This window comes from Echinops telfairi, unplaced genomic scaffold (genome assembly GCF_000313985.2).
Source record: "Echinops telfairi isolate 266 unplaced genomic scaffold, ASM31398v2 ScPeMD7_1;HRSCAF=3_0, whole genome shotgun sequence".
Taxonomy (NCBI): domain Eukaryota; kingdom Metazoa; phylum Chordata; class Mammalia; order Afrosoricida; family Tenrecidae; genus Echinops; species Echinops telfairi.
This window is the reverse complement of record NW_022103896.1, coordinates 47,363,541-47,385,842: the sequence shown is the minus strand read 5'-3', so window position 1 is coordinate 47,385,842 and position 22,302 is coordinate 47,363,541. Positions and strand designations below refer to the sequence as shown.

General features: G+C 42.2%; 1 protein-coding gene across 4 annotated transcripts in view; it reads right to left on the bottom strand.

Annotated features, from left to right (window-relative positions):
- The window catches only part of RUNX1T1 (RUNX1 partner transcriptional co-repressor 1), a 181,555-nt gene that overhangs the window by 42,716 nt on the left and 116,537 nt on the right, over positions 1–22,302 (bottom strand). For all 4 annotated transcript variants that reach the window (XM_045286061.1, XM_045286069.1, XM_045286064.1 and 1 more), the window contains 4 exons: positions 20,686–20,867; positions 7,331–7,581; positions 1,241–1,326; positions 537–738 (listed from right to left, as the gene is read on the bottom strand). In XM_045286061.1, coding sequence (XP_045141996.1) covers positions 537–738; positions 1,241–1,326; positions 7,331–7,581; positions 20,686–20,867 — 721 coding nt within the window. The remainder of the gene's footprint in view (positions 1–536; positions 739–1,240; positions 1,327–7,330; positions 7,582–20,685; positions 20,868–22,302) is intronic.

Genomic DNA, 22,302 nt, shown 5'->3' with positions numbered 1-22,302 from the left:
GATTCAGAGGCAGCATCTTGAATTAAAAATCACAGCAGATATTCCTGGGGAGTAGTGCTCCTAAACTCGGCTGTGCAGTGGGAGAATTCCATAGAGAGTTTTCCTACCATACTCAGGGCCTAATCTGAAATTCTATTTACTTTTTTTTTCAGGGTTGCAGCAGACTCCAAAGGCTGCAATAGGGGCTCTGGAAATTTTGTGGAAACATTCCATAACTTTTGACTTTTATGAACAAGAACAACTTTTTGTGATGCACATTAAATTCTGGTTCAGCTCTGAAGGTTTAATATTAAGCTTAGTAATAAGCCTAACCTGGAGCTTAGCCTTTTGATTAACCCGGAGAAGCAGTTCAAATTTTGTGACTCTGTATCCATCAGTCTAGCCACTCTCCCAACAGATAAGGCGTATATGAAGACAATGTACTGTGTTGATGGTTCCAAAACTCCTATATCTTAGCACGCATGGCAAAATGAACAACATATGCATTGGTAGCATAAGAAGCATCTGTTCAATATGCACATCTGAAGAAAAGGTACCTAGTGGGACAGGGTCTGGGTTGACGGGACTCTGCTGCCGGGAGTGACTGCTGCTTCCACTGCCACCCTTTTTCAGGTCCTCCGCGTCGCTGTACCGCCGGATCCAATAATTCAGCTCCTCGCGATCTGCTTCCTGACACCGCCGGAGCACAGTGAGAGACCGCCTGGTCTTTTCTACCATGTCCATTATGCAGTTTAACAGCTGTGTGAGAAAAAGCGTGGAACAGGAAGAATACACAAATCACCACAACTGGAAGGTTTGGGGTGCCGGTAAAAAATTATTTCAGGAAAATAGGGATGGTGTGCTTTTAATACTTTTTAAAGTTTGGATTTGAAATTCAGGTCCAAACGCTGAGAAAACCCAATGCGCAGGAGAAAGAAGAGTGAGAGGTACGGACGTGAGCTGTGACACTGTCGCTCTATAAACAACATGAACGCTTCTCAAGAAAACAGGGCCCATAGATTTCACTTGGCAGATGATTTCCCAAGAGCTATCCATTTCTCTGGCATGAGTGGATCTAATATCAATTTAAAGCTCTAATTTTAAATTCTACTTCAAACATTTTCACTTTTCTTTTTTTTTTTTTTCATATAAACCCAAAGTCCGAGCAATCAAGGTATCACTTAGCTTTCGTTTTATCATATAACCTCACTCCATATGGTTTCCAAACAGTTTTCAATCTAAAGGATTACCAATGTCTTACATGGTCAAGATGTTTCCATTCCTCTGCCCATTCTCTGTCTGTGAGTCTATGATCGATCATCTCTTCTTGACGTGTGCCATGCAACCCTAGGAAGCAGAAAAGAAGGCTGATTCATCTCCAAGTGTTCAGAACACAACCCATGTGCAAATGGTCTTATAGCAAGGCGGATGGGCAAATGGAATGACTGGAGAAGATACTTGTTTTTCAACGGTGTCACACTTAGATTCACAACCTTGCATGCCTTGAAGAACTATAAACGTGGGAAGGTGAGAGATTACAGGTCTGTGGTCTTTCATGTGACTCAGGAGTAAACAGAAGGTTAAATGACACAAAGTCCAGGGCTACTCATCAGTAACAACCAAACTCACTGCCAGCAAGTCGATGCCGACTCATAGCGACCAGATATGACAGGACTGAACTGCCCCTGTGAGTTTCGGAGACTGTAACTGTGGGCAGAAGCAAGCGCTGCCTTCTCTCTTGGAGCAGCACGTGGTGGTTCTGAATGACTGGCCTTGGGGATTGCAGCCCAGCTCCTAACCACTGCCCCACCAGCCCTCCTCACTCACTTATAAAGTACTTCCTTGTGATAAATGCTTTTTAACATTTCATTTTTGCTGTTACTGCTGTGAATACCTTCAGGAGAACAGACAATTGCACAGCCACTCTTGTCTTTCTGCTCTGAGTTCTTCCTCCCCGTTCATGTGAATGTATTGCCTTCTAAGTTTCTTCTTTATTCTGTGAATTACTATTGTCAACTTCTCTCCCATAGATGAGTTTAAAAGAACACAACACTCAAGGTAGACAGTCTTTACTAATTAAGATAAATGACTATTTGGCTTTAAGATTTGTGGTTTAAGGTTTAAAAATTAATTCAGGGCCTTGTCCATGGCTGTGGGGAATGCCAATGGCCCAGCCATTGTGGAAAACTGTGTGACAATTTCTCAGTAAATTAAAAATAGAGCTACCATATGATTCAGCAATTCCACCCCTAGGTGGACACCCCAAAGACATGAAAGCAAAGACTCACAGATACTTACGCACCAGTGTTCATTGCAGCACTGTCCACAATAGCCAAAGGGTGGACACATGGCCATGAACAGAGGACTAGAAAAACAAAGTGTGGTATAACCTAATTCTTAACACGGGAAGCCACAGCTAAATGCTACACAACTACAAAACACGGCTTCCTTCATTAAACATCAGGATAGTATAAAGTCGTTTTATATGGGCAGAGGTAAGTAACTGGAGCCCTGCTGGCATAGTGCGTTATGAGCTGGGCTGCCAGTAGCGCTGTGAGCTGTGGGAAACACTGGCTGTTCCAGTCTCAGAAACCCGCAGGGGCAGTGCTGCTCTGTCCCAGACTGTGGCAGCGAGGCAGTGTGGGCACGATGGCAGTAAGTGTTTGAGTGAGTGAGCGACAAGCAGCGTAAAATGCTTCCATGTTTCAACAAAGTGTAGAGGAACACAATCCTAACAGACATCCTACCCTGATAAAATGAGGTAATAACGAGAGTGGGCTGGGAGCATATGAAAATGACCTCTGTATACTCAATTTACCAAAAAAGATTTTTTTTAAACAAACAGGGAATCTTTTGAAAAATTAAAAAGTCAACATCCCAGACTTATTTTTAGAAATTATCATAAAACCAAGTCCTCGTTCATAACCTAAGTATGAATTAATGCTTGTTAGCTTTACAGTGAAGAGGCTACTATACAAATGCTTTTGTGAGCCACAATATGAATGATCACTAGCAGTTAGCTGGGCTGTCTACCAACAGAGAAAACAAGAATGGGGCTTCGAAACGTTTGTGGAAAAATGAACCTTTGCAAATGTGCCACACGTAGGGGAATGAAAGATCTGTAAGAGACATACGATGATCCTCTTACAGGTTCATATGAGTCAGAGACCTTTCATTTTTCTCTCAAGGTAAGGCACTGGGATATAAAAATATAGAAAATATAAAACATATTTAAAAAGTCTGACATGGAGTGGGCTTCTATGCTCCCTGCTACTCCTGTGAGACGAGGAATAACTAAGAGTGACGTGACCAGAACGGCTGTCAAAGCTGCATGCCATTTTTGTGTGAAATCGGAGTAGAGACTCATTACTGTGGTTGGCTTGGACTCTAAATCTTATCTCCATTTTAGAAGAATAACGATGAGTCACACGACCCATCCAGACCCATCAACCATGAATACAATTTAATTTGTAGCTGATACCAGTGCACAACAGATATACAACTCTTTCTCAAATGAAATGAAAATTTAAATCTAAAACACAATACAGTCCAATTAGAACACATTCTTAGACATGTTTTAAAAGCTGAAATTGCCAATGCCATCTATTGGTAAAACAGTAAAATTGCAAATACATTTTGCTTATTTGCATAAAAGAAAAGCCAGGGGAAAGTCCTATTTCGTTATTGCTGGGTTTGTTGTGATTATTTCAAGCTGAGATGTTTTCAAATATGTAATTTTTGTTGACTTATTTGCTGCTTGTGTTTTAGGGGGGAAAGCACTACTGTTAAAATCAGTGACTGTGGGGGGAGGTCAGGTGTGTAGGCATTCCCCTCCTGAGGGCCATCAGTTGCCAGACTGCAGTGGGCCCCCTCCCCCCCTGCTGTTTGGGACAATGGACAGGCTCCTGTAGGCCAGAATTCACATCTTATTGATAATAATGGTCTCTATCAGTTGGGCCAGGAACAAGCCAAACCGGCTCTGTGACATCCAAAGTTAGGCTGCCATCCTAAATCTAGGATTCGCCCATCATGTCACATGTATACCCCCAATCCCTCCTCTTCCTATTGCGTGCATGTCCCTAGACCACCCGCTCATGACTGTGTAACCTATAGTGCAACCCCTTCCCGTGACATATGTCTTTACCTGTAATTAGTGGGCTTGCACAGCCCCCAAAGGTATATAGGCCTGGGTCAGCAATAGAGAGCTCTCTCCTCCTCTGGCCTCTCTCGCTGGCCTTTTCCCTCTCTCCTCTCCCACGTCTCTCCCTTGTTCCCTTTCCTGTCCTCCTTCCCTTCCCCCTCTCTCCACGTGGACCACCAAGCTGGGCTGAGGTGAGCAATGCTACCATGCAATGTGTCTGACTGCATTAATGTACTATCTCTCCTCTACCTCGCATGCTCTGGATGACTTTAATATAATATAATATAATATAATATAATATAATATAATATAATATATATCTCAACCGTACAATTGGTACAATTGTGCACTACTGAACCCGTGGGTAGTAGTCGTGGGGGGCTGGCTCCCCCTACTCCAGCAAAACTTAATACTCCAAGTTACCACAAGAAATAATGGGGAGAATGAGGAGGACCTCAAAGTGACCGTGACTATAGTGGGGGCATCGTAATATTTGCGAAGAAAGACTGACAACTCCAGTGGCCTCACGAGCTTCATGTATCCCGCTGACTAGTCCTGGGCAGACTTGGCGTTCTTTCAACCCAAGCTCCCCACCACCGAGGCAACTCCAACGCAGAGCAGGCCACGGAGGCAGGGCTGAACTGCCCCGGGTTCCCAAGGCGGCAATCTTCCCGGGAGTCTTTCTCCCAGTATGAGTCCCAGCATCTGGGAAAACTTTACTGTGAAGCAGGATATGTGGTTAATAGGATCAGTATTTATGTATAATATTGGTAGGTTCTATCTTGCATTGGAATATGTTTACATACAAGTGTTTGGTATAGAAACCTAGCAGAAACACAATGAACCACTTTCTGCTCTGGGTGCTGACAATCACATATTAGATAGGAACAGGTATTCTAAAGGGAAAAAAACCCCTCAGAATGCTGCATTAATACATTTCTGATCCTTAAATATTCAGTACCTCATCATTTTTATTTATAGTCACAGGGCTAGCAGGATATATTAAAGAAATAGGCCGTGACCCTCAAAGAGCATATTTTAATTTGTGAGAAATCTGACACTCATGTGGAGTTTTAACTGCTTCATGTGTTTTAGAGGATTTTAATAAACTTGCTGACACCTGATGTTTGCTTATGAATGAATGCTGCTTATCGAGATATTTTATTCAATAATTTTAGTGAGTATATGTCCCTGTGTATAACAGGCATTTGTAAATCATACAAAATGAAGTATACCAGTTATGACAATTTTTATATTCACAAATGGCAACCTGATGTAAAACCATAATTTGTCACCATCAAGATTTTACTTCATATTAATGCACACTAAACTATGCCAGCCTTTAAGGATATTTAAGTAGTTTCACATATTTATCAAGATTAGCACTATTAGTTTTATAAGCTAATAAAATTAAAAGGTAAGGAACGTGGTATAAAGAAAATCACATAAAACCAGTGGGTACCGATATAATTCATAAAGGGATATTTTACATTACTAGATGAATACATAATCATTGCACATATGCATAATTACTTCCTTACTGATTACTTTATAATGCACTGAAACTAATATTTCATAAAATAGCATTTGCGCCTAAGAAATAAGCCATTTCCTAGCACCTACAAAGTGGGATATCTTTTATTGGTCTTACAATGACCTGATGATTCCATTTGTATTGTCAAATGAGCAATAGTGGATGTTAGGACTGTAAGCCCTAAGTAAATAGCAAAGCTTTTGCTGAGGAGGAGGTTGCTATACTATTTTATCTGGGGGGTGGTCAAAATATCAATCCAGGCTGAGAAAGAACGTAATCACGTTTTGAAAGCTCTTCAGAAATGGATTCTGAGAGAACATTAGGCAGATTGGCTATTAAGAAAACACAAATTATATGCTTAGCCATTTGTTTGACAGCATGCAAATGTAGAAATCACTGCTGTGTGGAACGCAGAGCCACCGCTGTAGCAACTCATAACCAGCGTGCTGATCAACTGCCCCTTCATTCTGACCCCTCTGTCCCCTTCGGCTTCCTCGCTGTTTGGAGGAACGTGTGCAGGAAAGTCACAACCAGCATCATGACAAAGTGACCCGAGTCTGACCGTCCGTTTGCTCAGAAGGTAGCAGGACATCTCAGGTCAGCTGCTGAGCCCGCTCTCTCTGTATGTGACTAAAGACTCATTGTCACTCCTACTTAGGCAGCGGATCACTGGCTGGCTGCATTTCCCATATTTCTGCATCCTCAGCTCCAGTTTCCCGTTTCCCACTTGGACTTCATCCCTAGCCATTCCCGGCACGCTGCCCACCACATTATGTCAGGAGAGTCTGCCAGCACCTTGGTATAAATTAAGGAAGACCTGCGGCTAGGTATCACGAAATAAGAGGTGGGCAAAGATGAGAGGGCGGCCTACTGCTCTCATCGGTGCTGAATCCTCTGACTCACCACAAGTTCAGAACGGATGCCAGGTGCTCCAGCAGGAGTGTGCTCACTCCCTCAGTGGTACCACCACCTTGGCCCCATCACATATCCAAACTCACCCTGCTCAAACCCCCATCTCCTGTTCCTGGGCAATGCCTCTTTCTCTCCTGGCAGCTACTCTACCGCCTCCCTTCCAACAGCTTGACATTGGCCCCCAATTCATTCCTTCTTGGTCGATGATCTTTAACACAAAGTTAACAATACTAAATTTAACTTTTGGCACTTTCAGATCAAGTATCGATTCCTCCCTCACACACTTCTGTCGTGTGAAACCACAGATAATATACCATATCATGTTTTAGGAACCTAGAATAACATGGAGATTGGGGATATCAAAAATTAATTTGGGACCATTTGACATCAAAGCAGCAATGCAAGAAAGAAAACCTGAAAAACAGACTTGTGGCAAGCATGCAGCATATGAAATTACTCATGCGAAAATAAAATTTATAGTAAAAACTCATTTTGCCTTTGCTCTCACAAATGGAGGGTTTTGTATTAATTTAGATGCCTCTTGACGACTCGCTTCCCCCACCAAAAAAAATGTGACTTGCCACCTGAAAGGGGACAAGTGACTGAGAGAAGAAAGCTGTCAGAGAACCTATTCATGCTACATGAGTGTTCGCCTCGTGGCATCATAAAAGAATCCGTGCCCCATTACAGATTCCAAGCCCCAAGTTCAGTTGAAAAGTAGGAAGTGGACAGTCCATAAAACATGAGCAGTTCTCCCATCTTACCCATAGGTCTGTTTCTTTCCCTGAGGTCCCTGTGGCTGGGGTGTCGATAAGAGTCCCTGTAGTGGTGGGCAATGGCCATATCGTCCAAACGGTAATGCTGGGGTGGAGGTGGGGTGGGGTGAGGCAGGCCATTGGGCTGGTAGGATAAGCCGTTACTTGGACTGTACCGCTGGCCTGGGCTAATAGTGCATGGTCGCTTGCTTGGATGTTCTGAGTGCAAAGGCTCTCTGTCAAAGCCATTTTCTTTGGTTCTGAGGGAGAAGAAAAAGAGATTGTTTCAGAAGTTACTCAACCACCATCATAAGTTCAGATACTTGCACCTGAGTTTGTAATATCAATAGAGTATCCCTTCATTAACCAGAAAATTTCTAACATCGGTTTCTCAGAAGACCCCTGGCAGTGCACGGGCAGCCATGCTGAGGTCTAAAATCATAAGATTACACAGGAGAAAACGTTTCCCTCCACATTCATCAAATTGGCAAACCTCTTTCCAGCTAAAGCTCTAGCGGTTGGATCCCATATAAAGGGAATACAATCATCCTCTGCGGATCACATATTTTAAAAAAAAGAGTCCTTGACTTCTAACAGTTCTGTTCTAAGACTGTTGCTCTCAATGTTTGTAAAGTGCTTGACTCGCCGAAAGTCAAGTAAGAAGAGAAGGGGCTGTAGGAGGCGGCCACTCACCCCTGGGGTACCATCACTTTGCGGGACGCTCACCCCGATCACTTAACAAAATTGACTTGATGAAGATTTGGTGACTGTGTTTAGGGGAGATTCATCAAGGTAGAGCATCGTCACTCTCTTAAAGACTCAAGATGTCCCCATCCTATGTATCTAACGGGGCATACGACTTTCTCGTCAGGGAATACCTAAAAATTGCATCATTGACTACAGTAGGCATCACATATGTCCATCTGCATTTACATGACTGTTAAGTAAAATGAAATTGATGCCCCATAATAATGGCCATATTTTGGGTGCTCAGTGCCTATGATGCTGGGCAGGGCAGAGAGAGAACAATGTCATCATTAAAGAAAAGTCTCCTGGAACGTACTGATCCAATTGGACTAACACAGTAAAGCAATGTGCTCTCTGGGGTTCCAGTGTCACCTTGAGTCACCCAGGTAATCAACCAGCAGGGGTACAACAGAACTAGCCAGGCCTAGGAGGATAATAATCCAAGGTCACCCCTTCCTTTAAAAATGAGAAAATGCATGCTCAGAGAAAATTTGTGTAACCTTTCTGGGTCATGAGGTCATGTGGCTAGATTAGCACATCTCAACTACACTACATCAGATTGAAGTACAGGTCTTAAAACTTGGCTTTCAGAAGGCAGGCATTCTACAAATGAAACCTATTAACTACTCACTGCTCCTAGGTTCTCAAACAAAGGTAGTGCTAAATAAGCATTTTCTGGCTAAATCTCTCTCTCTTGCCTTAGAGGCAATAACCAGTTTTCTCAATATGATCAGAACAAAATTGGGGTCCAACTTTAGTAGCTAGAATCATAGCCCCCAGACTGAGTCTTTGCTCAGCAGCAGGTTCTCCTCAGCGCTCTAGTCTTAGAAGTGTGACGTTTCTTTCTTCAAGTAAACTTTCCATAAGAAGTCAGGTGCACATTCTGGAAAGCCTCTGTGGTTTCAGGCTGGTAAATAGTAGCATAGAGACCTCAAGTAACCCCTCCTACTTTTCAACATCAGCAATTATCTCTACCTGGGAAGGGGAGGAGCAGAATCTGAATGGACAACAGAGCTCATCAGCGGCAATGAGACCATCCTTCAAGTCCTGAGGATCCCCCGTGGGACAGTGGTTATCCTATTGAGCTGCTAACCACAAGGTCACAGTTCAAAACCACCAACCACTCTGTGGGAGAGAGAGGAGGCCTTCGACTCCTGTTAAGAGTTAGCATCTCAGAAGCCCACAGGGGAGCGCCTGGCCATCCTGTAGTGTAGCTGTGAGTCACAATGGCCCCAACGGCATGGCGTTTGTTTAAGCCCCATTGGGGTGGATGCCCAGAGACAATTGGAACACACCAAATGGAAGAGAAGAAAGGAGTCAGAGGCAGAGGTTGCCAGCGCACAGTGAGCAGAAGTAAAGTCTGAGCAGTTTGATGTGAAATAAATCAAATAAAGTCACTGCCATTGGGCGGGTTCTGACTCACAGGGACCCTGCAGGACAGAGTAGAACTGCTTCTGTGGATTTCCAAGACTGTAAATCTTTGTGGGCACAGCAACGTCCCATGAAATAAATATGTGGACCTAAAACAAAAATTCGTGGTTATAGATTTGACTCATGTCAGCTGTATGTGTTGTAGAAGGTACCCATGGCTGTGACCTCTTCCAGAACAGACCACCAAGTCTTTCTTCTGTGATGCTTCTCCCCGGACTTGAATCACCAACCTTTAAGTTAGTAACTCAGCACCCAAAGACATGCGCACTGCATACTAAGGAAGGATGCAACATAGTGGAAACAGGAGAGCTATTGGAAATGACAGCAGAGTCTGGTCTCCATGGGAACAGGGCCAAAAGTCTCAATGATACTCCCATCAAAGTATGTGTCTGTACTAAAACATACTGACTCCATACATATTGATCACTGTTATCAGACTAGAATGTCCAATATAGCACAGACATTACCTAAATGCACGGCTTTCAAATAATTCTAAAAAGTGAAAGAAAACATTAGACTATTGATTAACCATCTGAGTACATCTAGGCACTTCCAATCTACATTTTCATATCCTATACACTTCTAAATAATACACTTCAGCATCTAAGGCTTATTACCAGCATACATTAGGTGGAAAATACCAAAGACTTAATAGCCATGAACATACTGCTAACACAGCACCTACCTTACTGGCAGTGTGGTGTAGTGGAAAGAGCACTGGACTGGAAATCAAGAGACCTGAGATTTAGTCCTGGCTCTTCCACGACTAGCTGTGTGACCTTGCCAAGCCACTTAACCTCTCTGGACCTCAGTTTGCTCATCTGTAAAATGAAAGGGTTGGACTAGATCAGTGGTTTTCAAGCTGTGCCACCTGAAGTGTTTCAGGGAATTGAAGCAATGAAGAATTGTTTTCCCAAGCAGTCTAGAAACAAAAGGCCAGAGGAAGCGACCTAACATTCCCATGTGTGTTACAAGTTGGGGCTCCACAAAGGATTTTCATTTGAACAGGCAAAAGGCTGGTGCTAAAATCAAGTTTGAAAACCACTGGACTAGATGATTTGAGGTCCCTTTCTAGGTTGGGAAACTGCATTTTCATGACTCTACCTAAACATCATGGGTATGCAGACTGAAACATGCTGGCCCGATGTCCCCTGGCCAAATTATAAGTTTCTAAGTCACGCCTTGTAGCCAAGTCCTCTGTTCTTTGCTTTGAAAAATTTATTTTCTTGTGCAAAAATAGAAAGTATACACTAAATATCTTATAGCAGCCCCCTGTAGCATTTCTAAATATCTTTGGCTCAGCTAGGTAAAACCACCTCAATTTGCTATGTTCACCTCTTCTTGTTCAATGATAGCAATAATGGCACACGACAATGGAAGAAGTCTGAGTTTTCAAACGTTGTCAAATATGTGATTTTCTTGGTCTTCCCATGAGCCCTTGGGTCAATGGTATTGTGTCAATGATCCATTGTTGGGAGCAGGGATGGGTGCTTTGTTTTTTCCCCCTAAAACAAGGGAAATGGTGTTATAAATGCCAAGGCTAGGTCCAAGGAGTCTTCTCTCCCCTCAACGCCCCCACCTCAGGGTAACCTGCCCTGGCTCCCATTTCTCATCACTGCATAAGGGCGTTACACCCTCACATTGGAGACAGATAGTTCACAGCCACAGACATGGAGCTATGCACAATCCCCGTACTTCCCCCCACTCAGGGCTTTGTACTTGTAAGACCAACCTTGGTCAAAGGATTCCTGTCCATACTGCGAACTAAAACAATGTGATTTTTTTTTTTTTTGGGTCTGTTTGCTTCTTCGAAAAGTCTACAACTAGCTACACTTAATTTGCCTGGGCAAATTCCAAATTTGCATTTTTATTTGTTGCCCTTTCAAAGTGGATTAGGCAAAATGAACTAATACTTTTTGTTGTCAGTTTCACTGATTCTTTTTTCAAACAGCTCCTATTCTAGTGGGAAAGCCTGCAGGCCTCACAGACTGCTGGAAGAGTATTTTGTTTTGTTTTAATCAACATGAGGCTGTTCGATCTCCCTCCCACAGTCCCTGCAACAGGGGCGTCCTGATCACTTCTTTCTCAGTCTGATTCAAAAGCTCGCTGGTGCTCAGGAGGCAGCCACACGACCTCTCCTGTCCATTACAAAAGCACCGACAGGAAAGGACCAAACCAGCCTCCTTGCAACCAATTCAGTTCTGACTGGTAGTGACCCTAGAGGACAAATAGGACCCCCACGGTAAGTTTCCAAGACTGTAACTCTGTATAGGAATTTGAAAAGCCTCATCTTTCTCCTACAGAGCAGTCAGTTGTTTCGAACGATTGGTGTTAAGGTTAGCAGCTCGACACATTGCCTGAGCATGTCAGAAAGTCTAAAAACCTAATTTTTGATCATTCTCTACCTCAAGCTATTTTCCCCCAGTTGCTCAGTAACGAAAGATCCAAACTATTTGAAAAGAAAACAAACCTCCTTTAAAAAACAAACAGAAAAAACACCTGTCTTTCTATAGCAGTGAGTGCAAGAAAGGAGAAAATGTTCTAAAGCTGGTTGTGGTCATAATTATTGTACAACTCTTGTTGATATGATTGAATTGTTAAATTGTATGATATGGGGGTCGTGTGTCAATACAACTTTTAAAAAACAACAAAACTTTCTTCTACATGAAAGAGTTCAAACGTTATGTTTTGTGAGTGTACTTTGATAATCCATGAGAGTCATATCAAAAATAAACCATTTAAGATAATTCAGGAGAATGGAAACTATATATACTATAAAATCATGATAATAAATAGAAAACGAAAATTCATTCTCTAGATTTCTATATGGCAAGATGATACAAAAGATGTTGCCTCTAGGTTTAAAACAATCAAAAAGGGAAGGGAAAAAAGTGGGGGGAAGGGAAGGAAATACCAGCATAAAGACTGTCCTAGGAGTACGCAGATTGGTACAGTCTAATAAACATTGGAATGAAAAAGAAAAAAGAAAGCAACCTTGAATTCCAATCTCCACCCTGGTACACATAAGTTTGTGTGCCCCAGGCTCATTCTTCCATGTTACAAGAGGCCTCTCACCCTAAACATGGCTAAACTGACCCATTTTTCCCTTGGACTTCTATACCAGTGGGGTATGCTGCCTTCTGTCCAGCCCCTTTCTATATCAGTGGGGTATGCTGCCTTCAGTCCTGTCCCTGCAGCAGAAACTCGGAGAGCACGCTGGGAACTTTCTTCTCCTCATCAAGGCCTGTTGCTGGTCTCAAGCATCTGGCATAAGTGCCTTCTCCTGGCCCCAAGAATCTTTTATCTTGGCCCAACCACCCTGCCATCTCACTCTGCCAGCATCTTGTTAGGCGGCCGGGGACCTCGGGGCTTGTCTGTTGTCTGTCTCAGCCGAGCCTCCTCCCTGGACCACAGCTCCTTGGAAAATGACTCGGCTTGAGATTAAAAAAAACTCCTCTGGGGTCCAACCTACTGTCAGGCATCAAATATTTATTTTGTTCTTGTATTTTAGAAAATCTATATCTAAATCTTAGGACATAATGGTTCTATTAAAGAAAATTATAACTGAACATTAAATACATCTCCATTCCGTTTTTTAGCATACACAATTTGTTATCGTTTTTAATAACAAAATGTTACTGGCCACTGAACCTATCAAAAGACAAAAGACAATCATTTTTCTTCATCATATTTTTTTGAAACATTTTATTGGGGGCTCATAGAATTCTTATCACAATCCATATCTTCATCGTATTTTAAAACCATAATTCAGTAAATGCTATCTTCTGTTAGAATGGTTAGAAACAGGTGAGCTAAGAATTTTACATAACCATTCTTTTTTTTTTATAACATCATTCTTATTGATGTTGAATCATGTATCTGTTACACAATAGATGACAATTTTCACCATCTCCTTAAAAAGATTAAACCTAATTCCTCATGGCAACATGTAGTGGGTTGCTGTGTTTTCAGTATCCCTGTGGGGAGAGTGGGCTATTTAGATAGATTTAGAGAGTGAGCGACACAGGATATCACCACCGGGGCCAGATGGAGAGATGTGCCTTCAACTGCTCCATCGCTAAACAGCTACCTGGGAGATAACTTGCTGAGCAGCATCCAGACACCTTTATGAGCAAAAACGATGCAGGTGAATGTTTCCTCCTCCAGATATACAGACATGGTGCCTGGACCTTCCAGGATCACCATAATCAGATGCACAGAGCCATCTGAGCCTTCCCTCCCCCAAGGAGACTGTGGAATGCTTCTGTCACATGTCTCTTGTACCAGCCATCTGCTCAACAGTTAGACTGCCTGTTATTTGCCACTCCCCTGCCTATCTTAAGCTCTGGCCACTGCTGAAGTATTCAATTGCTACTGCTCCTGCGGCTTGGAATTGTGCTATCTTATTCCAATCTGTAGTCTGTATGTTCTGATCAGAGACCTCGCTGTGGGTTTTTCTGTTCGTTTGTTTTTCGTTTTTAGGGTCAGTGAACCAATCATGGCATTTGATTCCTGGGTTGATTCTGGCTTTTGTCATTGTTGTGAGTTTTCACATCTTTTAAAATTGACTGACCCAAGACCCTTAGGGAGATCTGGTGGCACAGTGGGCTATGTACTGGGCTCCTAACTGCAGCTTTTTGAGAGAAAATCGAACATTTGACAGGTTAGCTTTTGGAGAGAACTGCTTCAGCTCGGTCCCTTTGTTACCTGTGCATGTGATGGTGGAAAGCAAAAAGTAGCCTACGAATAGATGATGCCTATTTCTGTCGGACGGGGACAGATTACTCTGTGTGAAGGAGTTATGGCCTTGGAAGCCTGCCAGGGTGGTTCTGCCTTGTCCTACAGGGCTGATACCCCTATAGGGTCAATGAGTTGGAGAAAGACTCTTGGGAGACAGGCCATTTAATGTTTTACTTAAAATTAATTGTTGATTGCATAAAGTTTTAACTTTAATTATCTGGTTTAATTATTGTTTCTTTGCTGTGTTTTGGATACCATGTATATGAAAAAGGCATTATCCTTTTAGTTGAAATATAAAATAATATCAGACTTTAGTGGAAATACAAAGGTGGAGCAAGACACTGTGCCTCGAATCCTTCATAGGACTCGAAGTTAGTACTAAACTCTTTCTGGAAATGTGCTGGCAGGGAATCTTTTAACCCAAGTACGATGTAACCAGAGATGTGAGGGTCTACACTTTCATGCTAGGCCTGGGTATTGCAAATGCCACAAGAACAGCAGAAAGAACACTCAAGAATGCACAATTGTTAATACAGATGAACAAAGGCGGAGCCAAATAGAGTTGGCTTCAGAGTCTGGCTCTGTTGTTTGCTTAACCTCTAGAAGACAGTGGTTTTGACTGAAAAACGGGGATGCGTCCCTCTGCGCTCCAGAGAGGGCGTCATGAAAGAATCTATACAAAAGCCTCATGCATACCCAGCATGCAACCAGTCAATCAAAACGCTTCCTTTTCAGTGGGGTGTTCAGATCACCAGTTGTAAGAGCACAGGCATGTAGGTCACAAAATATAAAGTTAGCATCTCATCTGTGCCTCTTATAGCCACGTGACCACATGCAAATTATCTAGCTCTCCCGAACCTGTGTAACAGGACTGTTAGAAGCAGTGTTACATGTTAATATGTTAATTATTTAGCACAGGGTCTGGTGCATCTTAAGTGTTCAGTAAGTAACTAGCCATTATTATAATATTTATGACTGGGAAGATTTCAGAAACTGTCTGGGGTAGGCTGTGAAACAGGAAAGATGATGGTATAACCAACTAGAGGACACAGGAGAAGCTGTCAGTCAGCATATAAAAGGAGCATGTAGAGTGTTCAGCAGGGTGAGACCCTCAGGGGCAGCAGGAACTGGGGCTCACAGGTGAGAGTAAGGCTGCAGTGAGAAGAGATGGAAATGCCCTCTACAACTGGGCCATATCTCTCCCCCAGAAATGCTACTGCACTCGAAAGCTTGATTCATATCAAAATTGATATGAATGTAAAAAAAACAATTTCTACAGGAAACTGAAGAATGTATCAAAGCTGCAACACAAAACAAGAATATGTCGACAGAACATCAAATCCTTGCCTTTTGTGTGTGTGTCAAGGACTAACGGATGCGTAGTCAATGAACCTTATCCTTCCCTGTAAAGCTGACCTCTTCTCCATAAGAAGATTGCGTAATCGATGTCCCACTCATCTGACAGAAAAGCAAAAGTGGACCTGCGCTGCAAGGACAAATGTCACCGTGTTAAACCACACTGCTCCCAAATCCCTGCTTGCGGTCCTCCCACTTCATCATGTTCCAACTTGCTCAGGACATGTAGTTGACCATGGATCGTTTCTCCATGGAAAGAGTTCTATAACTTCAGAAGAACACAGTGTTTATACATGAGAAATTATATAGGAGAAATAAACAACTGAAATTAACAACCACCCAACCACCCCCATCCAGAACTCTTAGTAGAGCTTTCCTAACTTGCACTCTGCACATAGAAACATATTTTATGCAGCTGGAGGATTTCAGATATGCAAAGAAGGTGGCTTCTCCATTAAGAACTCTGTGACTTTGGCCAAGTTGTAAGGGGCTCAGTTCCTGAAGTAAAAAGAGGAATTGGCCAGGTTTGGCTATAAAATCCCTTGCAGCTGACAAATCATGTAGCTCTAAAGGCCCCGCAAGTCTAAAAGTACTGCCCAATCATTAGGGAAAGAGAAAATATTGTTATTAATCCAACCACATACACTTCTATTAAGGCGAAAGTAGAATTACACTACGATGATATATCCAAAGGATTTTTTCTTTTTTTCTTATTAATAGACAATCTTTATCGCTATTTGTTAAGTCTGTTGCTTGACCTTATCTCACTGCACAAACACTGCTGTCCTTTGAGTCCCCCTTTACTCATTCAGAGGAGTCCTGGTGGCACTATCGGCTTGGTGCTGGGCCACCAAACGCAAGACCGGTGGTGCAAACCCGCCAACTGCTCCTCAGGAGGAAGTCGAGGCCACCTTGGAAACCCAAGGAGCAGTTCTACTCTGGCCTATAGAGTCGCCTTGAGTCAGAATCAACACAGTGTCGGTGGGGTTGGTTTGTTTTCTCATATCCTGGTGTACTACATGCTGTATCTTTTACTTGATTTTTTTTAGAAATAATTCTTAGAATCAACTGTTTAATATTTTTAAAGTGAAAAATGAATGAAAAAAGAATGTTACAACCCCAATTCTACCCTACAAATCTGGCTACACCAGAGAATGTACACTGGTACAGATAGGAACTGGAAACACAGGGAATCCAGGGCGGATGATTCCCTTCAGGAACAGTGGTGTGAGTGGTGATACTGGGAGGGTGGAGGGAGAGTGAGTTGGAAAGGGGGCACCGATTATAAGGATCTACATGTGACCTCCTCCCTGGGGGACGGGCAACAGAACGTTTCCCTGGGTGAAGGGAAACGTCGGACAGTGCAATATATGACAAAATAATAATTTATAAACGATCAAGGGTTCATGAAGGAGGGGGGAGTGGGGAGGGAGGGGAAAAATGAGGAGCTGATGCCAGGGGTTTAAGTGGAGAGCAAATGTTTTAAAAATGATGAGGGCAATGAATGTACAAATATGTTTTACACAATTGATGTATGTATGTATTATGATAAGAGTTGTATAAGCCCCTAATAAAATGATTTTAAAAAAAGAAGAAAAAGAAAAAAGAATGTTAAACAAAACCACTCTTCATTCAGTTTGGTTTCCTAAGAAAAAAAGATTCTGAAACTGAATACTATCATAACAAGAAAGAACACAGTATGAAGGGCAAATATCACACAGAAAGCTATACATCATAGTTATGAGAAAAGGAAGATCGCAATGATTAATATAACACAAATATGTTGTCGTCATAATAATTGTATTCACTCTGCAGTTTAGGAAAATGCAGCAATGTGCAACTGCTCTTTTCTCTTCTCACTCAATATTACAGTGCAAGTGGCTTCAACAGCCATCGTGGTAAGCAGTTTTAAAAGAGTGTTCTTAACTTGTAGTCTCTATCCTTGAAAGTGTTCATTTCATTTAACAGGCTGGAAAAAAAATCCATTCTCCTCTTCAGCATCTCACATCACAGAATGCCCAAAGAATAAAGGCTGATTATGAATAATACACCTTTCACACAGAAGGAGGTTTCAAAAACCTTGTGGGAAAATTCCATTATCGTTTTACTCCATGCTTCCCATGAACTTGTCGAATTCCTCCTGTAGTAAAAGAGTTGACAACAGAATATCTGATACATTTCCCTAGAATTTCAAGGGGGTGGGAAAGCCTAACTTTTACATGAAAAATTACCTTTTCCTAACTTGGGCTCTACAGTACTCTGTCTACCACAGGTTTACTAACACAGTCAAGTTGTGCGAGAATGCTCCCCAGAGGGTTACGAAAAGGGAGGAGAATAAATTCTACTGTTCCGTACAGACACCCTTGGAGTATTCATTCTTCTGTAAATAACAGTAACAAACAACAGTGAAAAACAACAAAGCACAACTGGTGACAACCATATTTAAGGGTAAGAAGAAAGCAGCATGTGCTGAAACCCATCCCGGAGACACAGGATGACTGTTGAGTAGGTAACATGCATCAATCGTCATAGAATCGAAGCCCCCAAAGTTGTAAACAAAATATAGAGCCCTCTTTTTGTTCGTGACATGTCATGAACAAATTACCAAAATGTGTTTTCTCCTCAGGTGTCAGTTTTTCCCTCTTTTAGTGACTGATGGCTCCCAGTGTTATTACAGAAACAGATTGATCTTTTTAATGAGCCAGTTTAATAGACTCCAAAATCTCACCGTGGCTGCTCATCCACGTCAGACCATATGTACCAACAAAGCATTCAGTAAAACAAACCAAAAAAGGCTCTGCTGTCAGACAGCTCCACACTCTATAAAGCTCCACAGAGCACACATGGAGACACAAAATGCACATGCCAACAAGATGCAGAAAATACATGTAAAGAAAAAAGATTAATGTAAAGGGCCATATTTTCTTGGCTCTGATCAAATTCCCACAAGATACACATGTATTTACACAACATATTCTCATTACCTTTCCTCCCTGTGCTAAGAAAACTCATTTGCCACTTTACCATTGTAATATATACACCAGATTCCACTAAAAACAGTATTCCATCAAGACCAACTGCATGAATCAATTCTACCAGTGTCTCTGAGTAATCACAGGGAAAGTAAGACTGGGGGTCTACCTGACTGCATGCGCACCCTACACCCACCATCAGAATAAGGATCCTGAATGCTTACGGAATTGAGCATGGAATTTGCCTAATGATATGCTAGCATCTTGTTCAAAGTTTACCTAAGGATTGTTCCTGGGAAGTCTAAAGCCACTGCATATTCAAATACAAAATACTGTGAAAGAGCCTAGGGGGAAATGTTAATAAACAAATGAAACCAACTTTTTGTCCTGTCAGCTATGTACCAGTTCAGATTTCTAGAGGAAGGTGTACCCATCTGTAATTTTGCCTGTAGGACATCTTCGTAGGTAGATCGTGATCTCAACCTTTCCCTGTAATCTTCTCGTCCCGAAGCCCAGAGGGTGCTTCTTCTTCCCCAATGTGCTAGCTAGTCTCTAATTCTTTTATCAAGATAGAGTTGAAACCTCCCAATACCCGATCTGGTACTAAGCGATAGAGGATAAATGGGTTAGAACCAGAGAGGAATGTGCCCCCGCTATTCTGAGGCCCCTTCTCACGTTCTAGCGTCCTGTGGACTGGCAACGTCAGGACCTAGATGAAGCACCTCAAGTTTCAAATGTTCTGTTGCCCCTTGAACACGAGAGGGCTTCAAAAAGTTTGTCGACAACTCCCATTTTCATTTGGCTCCATTTTTTTTAAATGAACCTTTGAAATTCCCTCGTAGGACCAATAAAATATGATTTGCAAAAACTAAGAAAGGAACACCATTCATATATGGAGATAGGTCTACAATATATCCCAAATAGACTCACATTTGGTTTGTTTTAATAATCAATAATTATCAAGAGAACTTCTCGTCTCAAGGAGAACAAAGCTCTATATATGGTAGTATAAAATTGCTTAACAGAGGATTACATAACAATGATATATAAACTTGATGGCTGTTAATAATATGCTGATTAGCAAACAGCTAAGACATTTATAGGTAGACAAGTCAGGCTCAGAGGGATGTCTCTGAGCACCTACAAGATTCATAAGGTCCTAGAAATCTGGGACAGAGAAGTGACTCAGTGACAACCCCTCAAAGACTGTTCTATAAAGAGTTAGTAAAATACATGGGTGAATGAAGAACGGAAACAAAATGTGTGATAGGCAAGCCTTTTAATGCCATTTCCTTCTAAGATTATCCGTATGTGGCAAGCACTATGCAGAAATTTGTAGTAAGACTTTACATTAGAAAATACCGATAAATCAAGTGGCAGCATTCCCAAAAATTATTTTAAGAAGGTACATGGTAAGTTCCATGCTTTTAATCAACTCCTTGATAAGGTCTAAGTTTAGAATTCTTAGTTATGAGAGCAGAGTGCCTTCGAAAATAAATATTGGCTGATGAATAAGGTTTTTTTCAGCAAAAACATTATGCACTCAGTCTATTTTTTAACTCTTATCTTTACTCAGGTCACCGAAGTGCCAATGATTTTTCCCTTAGTTGATATAAAACCCAAATTAAATAGCCACTGGACTGTGTTTCCTGAGTAACAGGAAAAGGTCAGCTTTAAAAATCATCATTTGTGAACTGTCTGCTTAATAAAGAGGCAGAAGGAAAAAAACAATGAACTTCAGTTAAGAAAACTGGTAATAGTTCATTAAACAACACTGAAGAATAAACTATGTGGTTAGGTTGAAGTATGTAATAAATAATCATCTTTTAAAAAAAATAATCATCTTAATACCAACTGTGTGCCTAAGAACCATGAGGGACACTTGGGACCCATGACAGCAAGGATGATCATGCACAGAAGCCTAACTAACACAAATCAGAAATCACCATTCTGCACCAGCCCAGGCGAGAACAGGAGCTTCCAGATGTCCATTCTAGTATGCTGTTGATTTTGCAAAAGAGGTAGGCCAGCAATTTAAAGGTCATATGAAATGTGTCCTCCTGCATGTGGTGTGAGGGAAAGAGACCATGGTTAGAGCCGAGTTCTCCACGCTCTCACCTGTCTGGAGTTCGCCTCTTCCCGTTTTCGTTCACATCGAGAAGCAGCTCTGAGGAGTCAACAGGTGAGGTGGTGCTGGCATCCAGAAGCAGCTGTTCATGCTGGGCGAGGTACTGGGCAGGGTTCTGTTTGGCCAGTCTTGCGCAGTGGAGGAGCTCACGCTGAAGCAGGGGCAAGTTGGCCTGAAAGAGCAGGACAGAAATCAAAGAAAGCACTGGAAGTTCCCTTCCAACCAGCATACTACTCTAATTTTCAAACACTGGTTGAGAGAATGCAAAGAGCCTATGCACAGTGCTGCATGGCCCATGGGGTACCTGTTAGGTTCTACCTGGGCCCAGATTGTCTCCAATGCAAGGGGTCTGACCAACTGACTCCATTTTTCCCACTTCAGTGCCCTCATAAATAACATTTGCAGGTTGCACTGGATAATGTTTAAGGTTCTAATTCAAACATAATTGACAAGAAGCTCTACAGGAACACGAGATTCCATTCATAAAAATGTCAGGGGAGATAGGGCATATGTAAAACAAAAGGCGTATCTTTTCATGTCATTTTTCCACAAACGTAAAACAATTCATTCATACAAACAGTCCGATTAATTTCCTGACAGGTTAACTAGGAACATTCCGCTTGGCATCCAGTGACTTCTCCAAAAGAAACTATTCTCTGCGAAGGATAGCAGATCAACATGTTGATAGCAGATCAACGTGTTGTGGATCTTTCCTAGCCAACAGTGCCACGCAGCATGTACCGAACGCCCTGGGTGGTCAGATCTGCGACACTGCTTAGAACTCAAGCCTGAGCACGGTGCCTGTGCTCGCTGTCGATCGGTTAGGACCTCGTCTGTAGTCCAAGGACTACACAAGGAGGCTTCCATTGTTCGTGGAAAAATGGATTTAAAAAATAATGGAATTTCTACCCAAATTTCTTGAAGCTGTGTGTGAGAGAGAGAGATTGATTGATTTAAATTAGGAAAAGTGTTTCGTGTGTCAGGTATTACCCTCGTCCTAGTCTAGCATTTTAGATAAAGACTCTCAGTTCAGGTCGTTGGCCATTTCAACTCACAAAAAAGAGAACAATGAAGGTGGTGGTTTCCAACATAGTAAGGCATTAAAATGAAAAGCATGAATAACATTTTATTCTGAAGAGGAAATGTACTCTGTCATAATGAATCCAAATTGTTGTCTTCCCCTCCCCCTCCCTCCACCCCTCCCTCTTTTGAGTGGAATGAATGAACAGCATTCATGGACAAGAACACTTAACTCTAGAAATTCAAGGGAAGATAGGTCACAAATCGCTTTGCGACTCAAAGAGTTTATTTGTTGGAACCAGGTGTCACGAACACTGATTAAACATCAGGTAGAAGAGCTTTTCTGGAAAGGAGATACGTCCAGCTGCCTCAATCTCTGCCCAAGAGCCTTGCAAAAAACTTTCACCGTGTCAAAAATACTGCCACTGCGTCACTGCTGACTCACAGGGACCCCCTCGGTGGGTTCCTACGACTGTCCTTGTTTGGGGGAGTAGACCAGGGGCAAGCAACTCAAGTCCATGTATTAAAAGTGTGAGCCCAGGACCTGTAACTCTTATGCATGTGTTTGGGGATATTGCTGAAGAAGT